At 45.5% G+C, this 12,570-nt stretch overlaps 1 protein-coding gene across 1 annotated transcript in view; it reads left to right on the top strand.

Annotated features, from left to right (window-relative positions):
- ARMH3 (armadillo like helical domain containing 3) overlaps nt 1–12,570 on the top strand; it is a 129,781-nt gene that overhangs the window by 109,084 nt on the left and 8,127 nt on the right. The window contains exon 25 of the mRNA XM_082486574.1: nt 12,243–12,359. Within this exon, the coding sequence (XP_082342700.1) occupies nt 12,243–12,359 (117 nt within the window). The remainder of the gene's footprint in view (nt 1–12,242; nt 12,360–12,570) is intronic.

The raw sequence follows: 12,570 nt of genomic DNA, 5'->3' as shown, positions 1-12,570 counted from the left end.
TCTGAATTGTGAGAAAGCTGGTGCTGAAGAGGTGGTAGGTCTGATGCTTTAAGGATACAAGCAGAAGAAGTGTTGCAGGGATAAACACTAAGTCCCTGGGCACACAAGCCCTTTTTGTCCTCAAAATATCTTTGGATTGCAAGATGCCACTTTGCCGTACCAGGAATCCTTCTTGAAAGACATGTCTATTATCTTGGGCCCTGACTGCTTCTCTTAGGTATAAGGAGAAATGACTAGAAATAACTGACTGTCAGCAACTTTTGATGCCTCTGTGTTTATTTCAGAGAATGCACACAGAATTCTTTCCCTGAGAAGGGCAGTAATAAGCGGCAGACAGTTTGATTTCTCAGAAACCTCTGACCTGTTTTCTGTGTGTGGTCCATGCCCAAGTCTCTGCTCCCTCTCAGGTTCACCTTGCTGACCGTCTGCTGGCCAGCTGTCCTGCACATCTCCTTTTCAGTCAAGAAGTGTCTCAGCTCACAAAGTTTAGCATCTCATCAGGCCTGCCCTTGCTAGTGATTATCTTGGAAAGTGGCCTCTGTATTTCCAGCTGTCCCATTAGCCATTTAAATGTTCCTTTTGAATTAACTTAGCAGTCAACTTTAAGCAGCTCCATTTTTACAGGCAAAAAATGCTTTCTGTGCTGGCCATGAATGCTTCCATGCATAAACGGTCTCATTCTGTTTCAGCTCTGGTCATTGCCCAGATGGAGTTCAAAAAGAATGACAGATTCCAACAATGCAAAAGGGGATAATTTAAAAAATTGAAATGTTAACAAGCTTCACTCCTTCAGTATGTCATATCAGAAATTATTTGGTTCTCTTATTTCTGCCCTCATCGCGGACCTTGTCCTTTCCTTTTCCTCCAGCTGCGCAATGCAGTTAGAGTAGGATCCAAAAGTGTGCCTGGGGTTTGTGAGGAGTCACTTAGTTGGGGCAGATTTTATCCCATTGTCTTGGTAGGAATTTCATCACTGTCATAATTCTTAGAAACTTAATGTGCACAGCTTCAGTCTCAGTATCTGGCGGACAGTCCTCTCTGCTTCTTCTTACCTTCTCAGTTACTCCTGCTGTCAGTACTGTGCCTGGTCATCAGCACCCTCAGTGCTTGTATCCAGAATGAGGAGACTTCCAAGTTGCGCATTAGAATGTCTTATTTCTGCAGTAAGTGCCTTTGAAGGAGGAACTCCAGACTTGGTGTTGCTGTTTAGGTGACCTGCACTTAGATTGACTTAAACTACTTTTGGAACTGCAGCCTTAGAGCAGACATTTTGTAACTGAAGTTCCCTTTCCACGACAGGATTTTCTGTTTATAAGGATCATCCAGCAGTTTATAACTGTCTCTTCCAACTCCAGATTTGCAAAAGCCTTAAGAGCTAAAACTTTTACATGGGTTGTCACACAAACTTCCAAGCACTGCCCACCTTCCCTTATTAGCTAGCTACCTTAGCATACTGCAACTGCAGGTTTTTCTGCCTATTTGTAGCTACAGCTATTTGTATTGTGGGCTGTATCTTTAGAAGTAATTCTTTCAGATTGGTTTTATAAGTCTCTTGAAGTCTTTAAGCTGTAGTAAAGTCTTCTAGATATTGCCATGCAGGAAAGGACTCTTGGAGTCACTGTGATAAGCCTGGAAATGTTGGCTCAGGGCTCTAATATGCTCAGAAAGGCAAACAGAGAATTATAAATTATTAGACAGGGAACAAAAATAAAGCAGGAGTACTGTGTTGTCACTGTGTAAGTCTGTGACAACCCATGTTTTAGATCTTGTATATCGATTCCAGTGCCCTTATTTCAGAAAAGGTATTGTAGAACTGCAAAATAGTACAGATAATCAAACCGTTATTCGCTCATCTGATTTCTTGGCTATCCAGACTTCTTGCTTGTATTCAAAAGTTCTGGTTTTCCCTGTCTTGGAATGGACTTGAGTTCATTTTCCACATGTGGTCAGTCAGGCGGGTGAGCTCTGGATTTCTTTCTTGGCCTTTTCATTGCATCTCCTCAGGCCACTGAACCTTTTATCACTTCCATTGTGCAATTAATAGCTGGCCTTCTATTGTCACTATTTAATTGCTTAAATTTAAGTAGGAGCTATGGAACTGATCTTTCAAAGCTCTGCCCCTCCAAATCCATACCTTCCTTCCCCAGTCTTAACTGGGTGTTTCTCTAGCGTGTCCTATGTTGTTTTGACTTGCTTTAAATATACAGCATCACTTCATTTGAGGCTGTTTTTTTAGTGTATTACTTTTAGCTTTGCTGCTTCCTTTAATTAAATTTAGTCATGTTGTGCAAATCAAGAAACAAGATTTCTGACAATTAAAAAAAAAAGTCATGAGCTAGGGGGTTAGCATCTAGTTTTTCTCGGCAAGTGTCAGACTCAGGGCTGTACTAGTGGCATTCGTAGAGGCTGATCGCCTGCTAGTTGCTCTAAAAGCAGAAATAAAAAAAGAAAAATCAGTGGGTGGCGAGCTCCATGGCTTTTTGGAGTGTCTGTGTTCTCCTTTCATTTGTCTTGATCTTCAAGTCAGAGTCCTGGTGATGTGTTTTTTTTTTTTTTTTTTTTTTCCCTAAGTCAGTGTTTGTAATCATTATACCCTGTAGAAGTCCGTGGTGGCTGTGTGAGGAGCACAAGCTCTCTTGGATCCCCTACTGATTCCTGTGAACCTGACCAGCTGACATAGTTCCAGAAACCTCCCGTGACTGCAGATGTTTGATTAGACCATAACCAGAATAAGCCTCCCTGTTGTTTTTCCCTTGGGCACAATTAGATTTTGGTTTCTTCGAAATGGAACAGTCCACTTGTTTCTGTCGGGGTTTGATTGAACAGCAACATTTTTGTTGCATAACCTGTCTTAATCTGTTCTCCAGACAGCCTTATTCCTGAGCCAGCTGTCTTCTGGGCAAATTTGAATTTCTTCACTAAGAATGCGTTTCCTCTGGTGTACATCAGGTATCCTGTTGTCACCTCGTCGAGGTAATCTGAAATGAAAGTTGTGTATTTGAGTTTCAGCACTTGCTTTCTGGCTGCTGGCCCTAAAAGATTTTATTTCTGACCTTTCCTTAAAATCTTCAGCTACTGTTTTTTAGGTTCTTGTAGCTGTCTCTGATTTTTGTAACAGCATTGTGTGTCCTGGCTTCTCAGTTTGACTGGAGCAGCAGCTCACCCCTTAAACCCCTATCTTGTTTGGGCACCGAGGTTACTGGTCTTACTTTGGTCAGTTAACTGGTGCTGAAGAGCTGCTTCTGATTGTTTTGGGTTTTTTTCCTCTACGTTCAGCGGGGGCAAGGTCTTCTGTAAATAGAGGATTGCACCAAAGGTTGTACATGAATCACAGCATTCATTTGCTGAATGCTGGTTAGCCACTTAGGCTGGATGGGTGATATGCAGAGCGAGCACAAGGATGCTCTCTTCCTCTTGTCTGATGGTTTGGTGACAGCAGTTGATTTACTGCTGTGCTAGAATGCAGCTGGTAGATAAAAAGCTTCTCCTGGAACAGCCCATCACATTTCAGCACTTAAGTTAATTGTAAGCACAATGGGGAAATAAAAAAATTAACGGTCCGGTCCATAGCTATCTGCAGTGCATTTCAAGCCTTGGCAGAGTTGCAAGTGCTCTTACGTACCTAGCAGTGAGAAATGTTTTCATAAATGCCACCAGCTGGAGATAAGGGTTCACAACTCTAAAATGGGCTGTAACTCCAAAATAGCAAATCTATCTATCTCAGGGTTTTATGCTCCTGCCGTCATCCTGGCTGCTGCCTGCCTTCCTCACAAAATTTCTTAACAACAGGCGAGATTTGTGGACCTCACTCAGTTTCTGGTGAATCTCCCCATCCAAATCTAAAAGTCTGCTCTGGAGGGTGCTTATTTTATTAATTGATAATTTTTAAGATAATTTGTTTCAGCATCTTTGACTTCTTTTTCCCTGCCTGGGCTTTGGAAATGTCAGCGTTGTGCAGTACATGGATGTTCGTTCTCTTGGCAGGCACCCACTGAACCCATTTTCCTCCCTTGAATGACACAGAATTGCCTCCTGTATTTCCTCTCGAGAGCCTGTCCCTGCAGTTTGGGAAACAGAGCCCTGAGTCCCACAGAGAGAGCCAAGTTCTTTAGGCCAAGTGGGATATGCAGATTAGTATAAACCCACTGACCATCCATGAAACTGAGGAAAGCTGATTAGTCTTGAGAAAAAGCAGTAGGAAGCAAAGTCCATTTTTATTCCTTGTCCTCCAAACCCACATGGATTGAGCAAAGTGCATTTAACATGTATGGGAGTTGTCATGTATATGTAGACATGACTTCTTGAGATTAGTCTGGAGTAAAAGTATTCACGGCACAGGCTTTCAGCTTCCTGACTCCTGGAACTCAGAGGGTGTGATACTCCTTAGCACAGGACTCCCTAGCGATGGCTACGCAGGGGTGTCAAGGGTTATCTGCCACATTAATATCTCTATTTGTCTATACCTCTTACAAATTAAGTCCCCTGCAAGCTGTGGGCATAGCTGGTTTCCGTGACCGCACATCTCTGTCATTACTTGCCTTTGTCCTACTTTGCAGCCTTTCTGCTCCTTAAAGATGAATCTTGCGAAGGCCAGTCTCATGAGAGCTTGGAATGGGGCGTTTACAGCTGCTTCTGGGTGGAGCTGGGTAACGGTTTTGGCTTTGGGGTGTTTCTGAAAGCTGTGTGATTTCCAGATTGGTTGGATCAGTGAGTCTTCTCCCATCATTAAATAGTTGAACAACTTAGGCTTCCAATGGACTGTAGTTTTAAAACATTTCTGGAGCAGATAACTCTTGTCGCAAAAGGGGATGCCATTTCTGCTAGCAGAGTTCAGAGAACGACAGTCACTTTCTGAGTGAGCTTATAAATTATTTATCTTTAGAAGAGGCACCTGTGGGCAGAGGAGAAAGACTGTAACTGAACCCTCCCACTCCATGGATAGAAACTGTCAACTTTGTAGGCTTGTTCCTTTAAAGATCGCAGATGTCTGTGAGATCATCGAACAAACATCTGAGCAACTATATATTGTCTGAGCCTGACAGAACGGCTCTATGCTGAGGTGAGGAAAAGAAGGTGTGAAATGTCCCTCCTTGATGTTGCTAAGTGAAATAATAATAATGACCATAATTGTAATCTTTTGTGTACAATCAAAACCTTTTGCCTTGTGTAGAGAAGTGGCAAGGCCTGGATTTCAATACCACACTCAAGTGCAAATGTATAAAAGCAGTCCTCAGGAAGGATTCGGGATGTGGAGAGTTAATCTTCCCTCGTGTTTAGCTGGGCACAGAGTAGTGCAGTGGACACAGCGGGAATGCCAGGAGTGACTGGCAGGGACAAAGGACAAACTGATGGGCAAAGACTGTTCACTCCTGGGCTCCCAGACGCAGTGTGTCCCAGCTTAGTGCGCTGAGCAGCGGACGATTGGCAAACACAAACTAAAAAGTGTCTGAGTAACCTGTGTGCACGGGGTCCCTGCGCTCGCCGTAGTGGAAAGCAGGGTGAGGTACCTTCTGTCCCTGTCTCCAGGCTCAGTCATCTTTGCTGTCTGCTGCTCAGCCTTGTCCATCTGTCCAGGCACTGAACAAGAGACTCCCATGAGTTCCATCAGCTTTTGTTTCTCCGTAGGCAGGACTGGAGCATGTATTCATGGCCCAGTGCCATCCTGGGGCTCATGGGCAGCTGCACCCACCTCCACAGACCTTTCTCCCTGCTGTGGCCTGAGACAGACCTCCTGTGTCTTACTGCCCAGCATCACCGGTGCATCCTGTATTGGTGCACTCTTGTTTCATACTTCGGAGGATGGGTTTGCCCTTGATTGCGGTCACTTCATCTTTTGGACTAGCTGAGCTTTTTACTATTGGAAAAATCCTCCTTTCGGGAATTTTTCCTGCCTTCAGGGCAGACGTGATGGTTCTTCCTACTCTGAGAGTGACAGTTGTGTGAGCTGGTGGGGGCTTTCTCACAGGCTTAGTTGGAGCAGCCTCACGCTCTCAGCCCGCAGCAGGATGGGGTCATAGGTCCTTCACTTGCATGTAGTACAAAGAGCTGCTTAATGCAGGAGATTTGGGGCACTGGAGCAGGAATGACGACATGCTCTGTATCTTGCACGTATGTGGCAAGACTATACTTGTGTCTCAAGCTCAGATCTTGCTTTCGCACAGCGTGCACCAGACCCACCCTGCATCCTCTGGATCCATAGTTGTGTACTGTAGGCATAGCATATCTTGGAAATCTGAGTTGTTAGACTGCCATAGCAACATCCTCCTCCACGGAATTAATACTCATGGCTTGATCAGCTTGGGGTTGAGGGATGGTGTTGAAGCATCAGCGCTTCATTTAGCTCCAGGACAGCTGCAAAGGTAAGGTGGTGTTGGGTCAGACGAAAGCTCTGTGCTGCTGCTTCTCCTAGGGTGGGTGCTTTTCTTGAAGCTACTGGGAGTGGGAGCTGCCTCCAGCACACATGTGTAGCACTGGCAGTCTTAGTGGATCCTCTCTCAGAACTGGACTCCTGCAGACAGTGAAAGAGGAAAGGGAGAAGGAGATGAGCAAAGGCTGGGGTCTGGGCAGAGTCTGTTGGGAAATGTGGCAGCTGTGTGTGTGTGTATGTTTTTATTTAACTGCTAATTATTTAGTTATGTGCTTTGTCTTTGGCACTTCTGGGGATTAATTCTATCAAAGACTTCAGCCTGCATCAGCAACTTTTAAGTTCTTCTGTAAGAAGTGTGATGCCATTTGGAAAAAAAAAATATTTTCCATATTAATTAGAAGATGCTACTGTAAAATTTATGTCAATTATCTGGCACTTTCTTATGGAGAGGCAATAGCCCCTTTGTAGTCCAGGTGGCAGCAGCCTTTTCATTACAATGAGAAATGTTGCTATTCAGTTGAGTTGATGAGGAAAAACACTGGGGGACTATGAGTTGCTTGTGGAGATTAGTTGGAGAGAAAAAAGGGAAGATGAGTATTAAACCTGGAGTAAACAAGCCAGTTGGAAGACTCCAGTGTAAAATGCACATCGGACTTCTATTAGAATAGGGAAACCCTAATGCCTTTTCCATCCTCTGAGCTAAGGGACAGACTGCTGGGTCTGCTCGTGGTATCTTGGGCTTTGCCTAGGTTTCGGAGGTGGGACTGCTGTCATTTCCTCCGTGGTACAGAGGCGGTGACATCCACTCCACCATCTCTGTAGAGCAGACAGAAGGCATGTTTGTCTATCCCCAGCTGCCCTTGGCCACTATGCCATGTCCGTGCAGTAGCGCTGGTGAGGGGTTGGCATTACACACCCCATAGCCTGGCTCTTCGTCCTTCCAGCATGGGACAGCTGGGACAGAAGCGCCTGGCTTTTCTGTCCCATGAGGGCTTGCTAGGTCTGATCTGAGAGCCTCCCCACGTCCCAGCCCTGAACCGCGTGGAGTTGGCGTAGGGGGCAAATGCATTTTAACCTGAGGGTTGTTGGTTTAGTTTGGTTTGGTTTGTTGGGTTTTTTTTTTTTTCCTTTTGCTTGATGTGAGATCATTCAGTCAGTTCTTTTCCCACTGCTTCTGTGTCGTGGTAGCTAATGACTGTCTTACGGGCATGGAGAGGCTTTAGTGAGGTACTGGTGATGCTCACTGATTGCATTCTTGTCCTTTCCTGCGCTGATTAGAAAGAGTGTAGAGACCTCGCTTTCTTCTTGCTCCTGTTTTTCCTTTATTTTTCTGTCATTACCCCTGCATGCTTTCCAGAACCTACCCCCCACTGGGCCCTTTGCTGGGTGGTGTGAATTGGTGGCACTCTCTAATTTTGTGTTCTAGTAAGGCAGAAACTGCAGTTGCAGATGATGAAAGATTCTGCAGCTTAAAAAGTTACTGAGCAATGAAGTGTGCCGTGTCTGCCAGATAGATGGGCCCTAGTTCTGCATGTTGCCCGTTAGATTTCATTGCCGGTGCAGCTCCCTCTCTGGCTTTCCTGCTAACAGTGTCTGTGTTCTCCTGGGCAGGATGGGGATCGGAGTCTGCTGCATGCAATCCCCTTGTTATTCCAGGACAGGCTCTTCCAGAAGGTCTGGTGTCTCCTGGGGAAGTGCAGCAAGTCGGCTCTTGTTGAGGATCAGTCTGAGGGAGCAGCTCTGGTGTAGTAAGGAAGGAGCCTGTGTGTAGAGAGTGGTAGAGCAAAGCATGGTCTGTTTTGAATGCTGAGAATTTCAGGGCAGGAGCAATTGGTTCTGCAGGATCTGGTTTCAGAGCTTGTGTCCACAAGAGCCCACTGACCCTTCGGAGGTTGTTCATCCAGTTTGCAAGGGAGCGGTAAGCTGGTGGATGCAGCAAAGTAAGGAGCCAAATACTCTGTGAAATCATCTTGCTCCTCTAGATGCAGCGGCGTGGCGTGGCATGGCATGGGTGGGATGCTGGGGAGAGCTGTGCCCCCCATCAGCCCCCGTTGGAAGCCAGCCACCCTGCTATGTTACCTGGAGGAGTGCCTCTACTCACAGGTGGTCAGCGTTACTGGGGGAAGAGAGTTACGGGGCATGGGCAGTTGTAGCTGCAGGAGGAAGCTGAAATCCGAGTGCCACAGAAAGCACTTGCTTGTCAGAGCAGCTCCTGAGAGGTTGGTTTGGGGACTCGTACACAGGGACCTGAATCGCTAACATTTCTCTGGAACTTCTGGAAAGCAGTCAGTGAGTGAGTGGTGGGACAGGGGGTCAATTTGATGGCAAATTGTCTTCTAATTACAGTGGTGCAGCTCCGCTGCCTTCTGGTTTGTTGCAGTGGAGTAAACGAGCGAATGTAGCCTCTACGGCTGATACAGGTAACTGCAGGAAAGGAATTCAGCAGCCTTCGCTTTTCTTCTATTGTCAATGTCTGAGTTGCATACTTCTGTCACATTGCTTTTTTTAAGACTCGGATCCCCCTAAGGTAACTGACAAAAAGGGATTTAGGTTGTGACTCCGCTTAATTTTTTTTCGGTTGTAAAGATCCAGTAAAGCTTTTTTTTTTTTTTTTTTTTTTTTTTTTTTAAACAGTTTGCAAGAAAAACCATGCAGGGCAATCTGGGGAGTGTCACATGAAGCTCCTTGGAAATCATCTACAGTCCATTTTCCTCTAGCCTTGCCTGACACTTGCAGTAGTGTTCTTCCAGCTGCTTGTGAGATTTTAAAAAAATGAATGACTAATTAAAATCTGTGTGGAAGACTCCAGCTAAAAGTCCCTTCCTTTAAGTTATTCATACTTCACCATCTTGGAACTGATGTTTTCTAGTCTTCCATAGAGACTTCTAGGAAGACCAGGTTGGACAAGACCTTGAAGGAGAAATTCTTTAATCTCAAAATTAAATTCCTCTAGTTCTTTTGTATCTGACAGAAGGGTACAGGTAAAGATCTTGTGTGTTTAACGCAAAAGGGCGTTCTTCCTGCAGTAGTTTTCCTGAGCAAAAGTCAAAGCAGTGTGTAAGAAGGGCGAAGGATGATAACACACAATCTTCTGTTACACAGAGAATGCGAGTTTTGTCATCCGTGTAGAAAGCTGATGCCTTTCAAACCTTCATGTTAGATGCTCTTAATACCTTCTGCTGCTCTTTAACCTCTCTTCTGTCTAGCAGCTGCATCTTAAAGAGCAGATGAAATCGTCTCAAGGATGGCAGGTCCTAATCTCAGTAACAGTTCCTATCCATTATAAGGTATGAAGTGAAATGATCTGTGAGTGGGTTTATCTCAGATCCCACGTAGCATTTTTTCTCAGCAGCAGCAAGAAAGGGAATTTATCAGGCAGTGAGAAGCTGCTCTTTATTTTTAACTTACCCTTTATTTTTAAGTTCTATTTCATAATTAAAGGAGATAAGGAGTGGAAGCCAATGAAAATGCATAGCTAAAGGGATAAGCTGATCTCAAGTTCACCGCAGAGATTACAATAAGTAGTGGGTAACACAGTAGAGACTTTGGGACCTCTTGTTCCTTCCCTGTCCTCCTCCTAGAGTATCAAACTGAATTCTTAGCTGCCTTTCAAAGGTGACACAGGAGAGCTGATTTAAAGGATACTGCTTACAGAGCTTGCTGCTGCCCTTGGAGTTTACTACTCGTCACTGTGGTTTGAGGATGTCTCTGTTTGGTATCTGAAGAGATCTCTACTCAGAGCTAGCAAGGAGGAATCCTGATTTTTCGTGGAGAAGTGTGTACATCCATTGTCTGGGCACACGCGTATGGCACAGGGGGGTGAAGAGGAGCTGAAGGGAAGGCTCCTGGGGAGTGGGGTAGCTCTGGGTAAAATGCCTCCACTCTGAGTTACTGCTGGAGAAGCCTGTTCTACTCCTAACCTTTCAAACAAGGTTTCTCGCTTGCAGCTCATTAATCTTGGTCAGTTTGGCTTCTTCAGATTGACAGGATAGCCCTCTGATTCATGCAAGCTGCTAGATTCTTTATTGCTCAGAAGAAGGTGCATTATACTATTATTCTCCATCCCTAGCGGATAGTTGCATCCCAGAGTAAATTATTCCTGTACCCAGGCGGCTTTCTTTCATCATTGCTCTTGGCTCTGTGGTCCTTCTCGCAGCTTCTGCACACAGGAGCAAGGCAGCCAGGCCGAGTTTGGAGATGGCTGTCATTGCAGGGGGTTCTTCCTCTCTGCCAGTGGAGCTGACGAACAGGATTAGGAAATGAGTCCTGGAGAGGAGGCTGCATGCTCTTGCAGCAGCAGGACACTGACAGGCTGTTCTTAAATAACATTGCAAAATGCTGATTCCTACCCCTAGCTTGCCTCTGCAATGCTGGAGTACAGCAGAGCTGGAAAGAAACTCTGCTGTGTCACCATCTCACCTGGGAACCGCTTCTGGGACCCTTTTTTACCCCTAGTTCCCATTTGGATGATGCCCTGTGGCTTCTGCCGCCTCAGGTCCTACCCTGCTTCTAAGCATTTGCATGAGTGTCTCTGTGTACCACTGCCACGTACAGAGTTTGGGGGGAAACAAGCTTTTGAAGGAACCCTAAACAGGTCTAGGTTTCCTAGAGTAAAGGATATAAGTCCTGTAAAGGGCAGGAGCTGCCAGCTGCCTAAAAGGGCAACTGAAGGTAGTGTTTACATTGTTGGGAGGACAAGAGGAGAAGTAGAAGGGTTCTTTGTTATTCTGGTCACTGTTGTCTTAAATCCTCTGCGATGCTTTTCTTAGGATCTTTTCTGAGTTGTGATGCCTTGGGGCAGAGTCCTCTTCCTTTGCACCTTATACTGTGTAGTCCTCCTGGCTGAGGCTTTTCATGAGCAGAGGCTACTACCTCAGATGTTCATATTCTGTTTAGCTCTCAGATCAAATGGTAACAGCCTAAGAAAGAAGTTCGTGTGTTTAAGAGAATTGCTTCAAGCATATGTTTTGCCCAGGAGTGCTGAGCTATATGGTTCCTGGTAGGAAGATTATCGTTACTTGCCATCTCACAAATGCTTTGAGGAATGCATTTGTCCATGCAGTGCTTTGAAGCTAAAAAGCATTGTGGGAGTCCCTCTTGGTGTTCCTTAGTTAGGAAAATGAATAGTTCAATAGGACAGAGATGTGTAACTATGAATTTGCAAGTATAGCCCAGTGCTGGGAGCCAGAGTAAGGCAGTAATGTAAGCTAGAGTGCTTTGGTTGCAGTGAAGGCAGATAATAAAATATCTCCTGGGCAGAAAGACCTGGATTTGTGTCTCTATCTGTTTCCAAAACCTGAGTCCGTACCAGGGTTGGTCTTCTCTTAGTGCCTGTCAGAAGCTTGTTCCTATCAGGAGAGAAGCGCAGTGCTCTGTATGGAAGCTGACCTGAGCAGCTGTAGAAGCTGGTGGTTTAGCAGATTGTAAACGGTGATTAGCAAGCCAGGAGGGAGGTGTGCTGGCTAAACTAGCATTGGTAGGACCACAGGGTCAGGCAAACCTGTGTTTGCACAGTGCCTACTGTGTTACATTTGGGTGTACACATGGTAGTTAGCTGCTTAATTTAATGAGATCATGTCTGCTTCTCCTGGTGACATAATAGTATTTGGAAAACTGCTGCTGTCATAGATATAGGCTCATCCACTGTTCTCATGCATGGAGAAATTCTGTAAATGTAAGGGCTGTTCCGTACTGGCATTAGGAATACTTGAGAGCCCACCTCCGTGTTGTTAGTCATGAGCCAAATATTGGCTGTTAAAGCCATGTATGTTGCAAAAACAGGTGCCAGAGCTGTGACATGTCTCAGCCTTGCTCCTCCTGTGCTGAGGCATCTGTGGATGCTGACTCCTCTGCTGTCTTTGGCTGTCTCTGACAGGTTTTGGAAGTGGTACGGTCCAACTATGACACGCTGACCCTGAAACTGCAGGATGGACTGGACCAGTATGAGCGCTACTCAGAGCAGCACAAAGAGGCTGCCTTCTTCAAAGAGCTGGTAAGCTGCCTTGATTCTGCAGAATCAACAACCCTTTTCCAAAGCCTTTGTTTATGGCCCAGGCAGTGGCATTTGGGGTATTGCTGAGCAGCCCTGTTGCTCCATTGGGCTGCCTCCAAAGGTGGGGCAAGAATAGGATCTGAACAGGCACAGCTTGTTTCAACAGATCTGAAAGCTCCCTGGAGCTCCCTGCCCCAGGGAGAAACCACCA

This window comes from Vanellus vanellus (genome assembly GCF_965231255.1).
Source record: "Vanellus vanellus genome assembly, chromosome: 7".
NCBI lineage: Eukaryota > Metazoa > Chordata > Aves > Charadriiformes > Charadriidae > Vanellus > Vanellus vanellus.
Note: the sequence above shows the minus strand (reverse complement) of the source record. Positions and strands in the feature narration are given on the sequence as shown.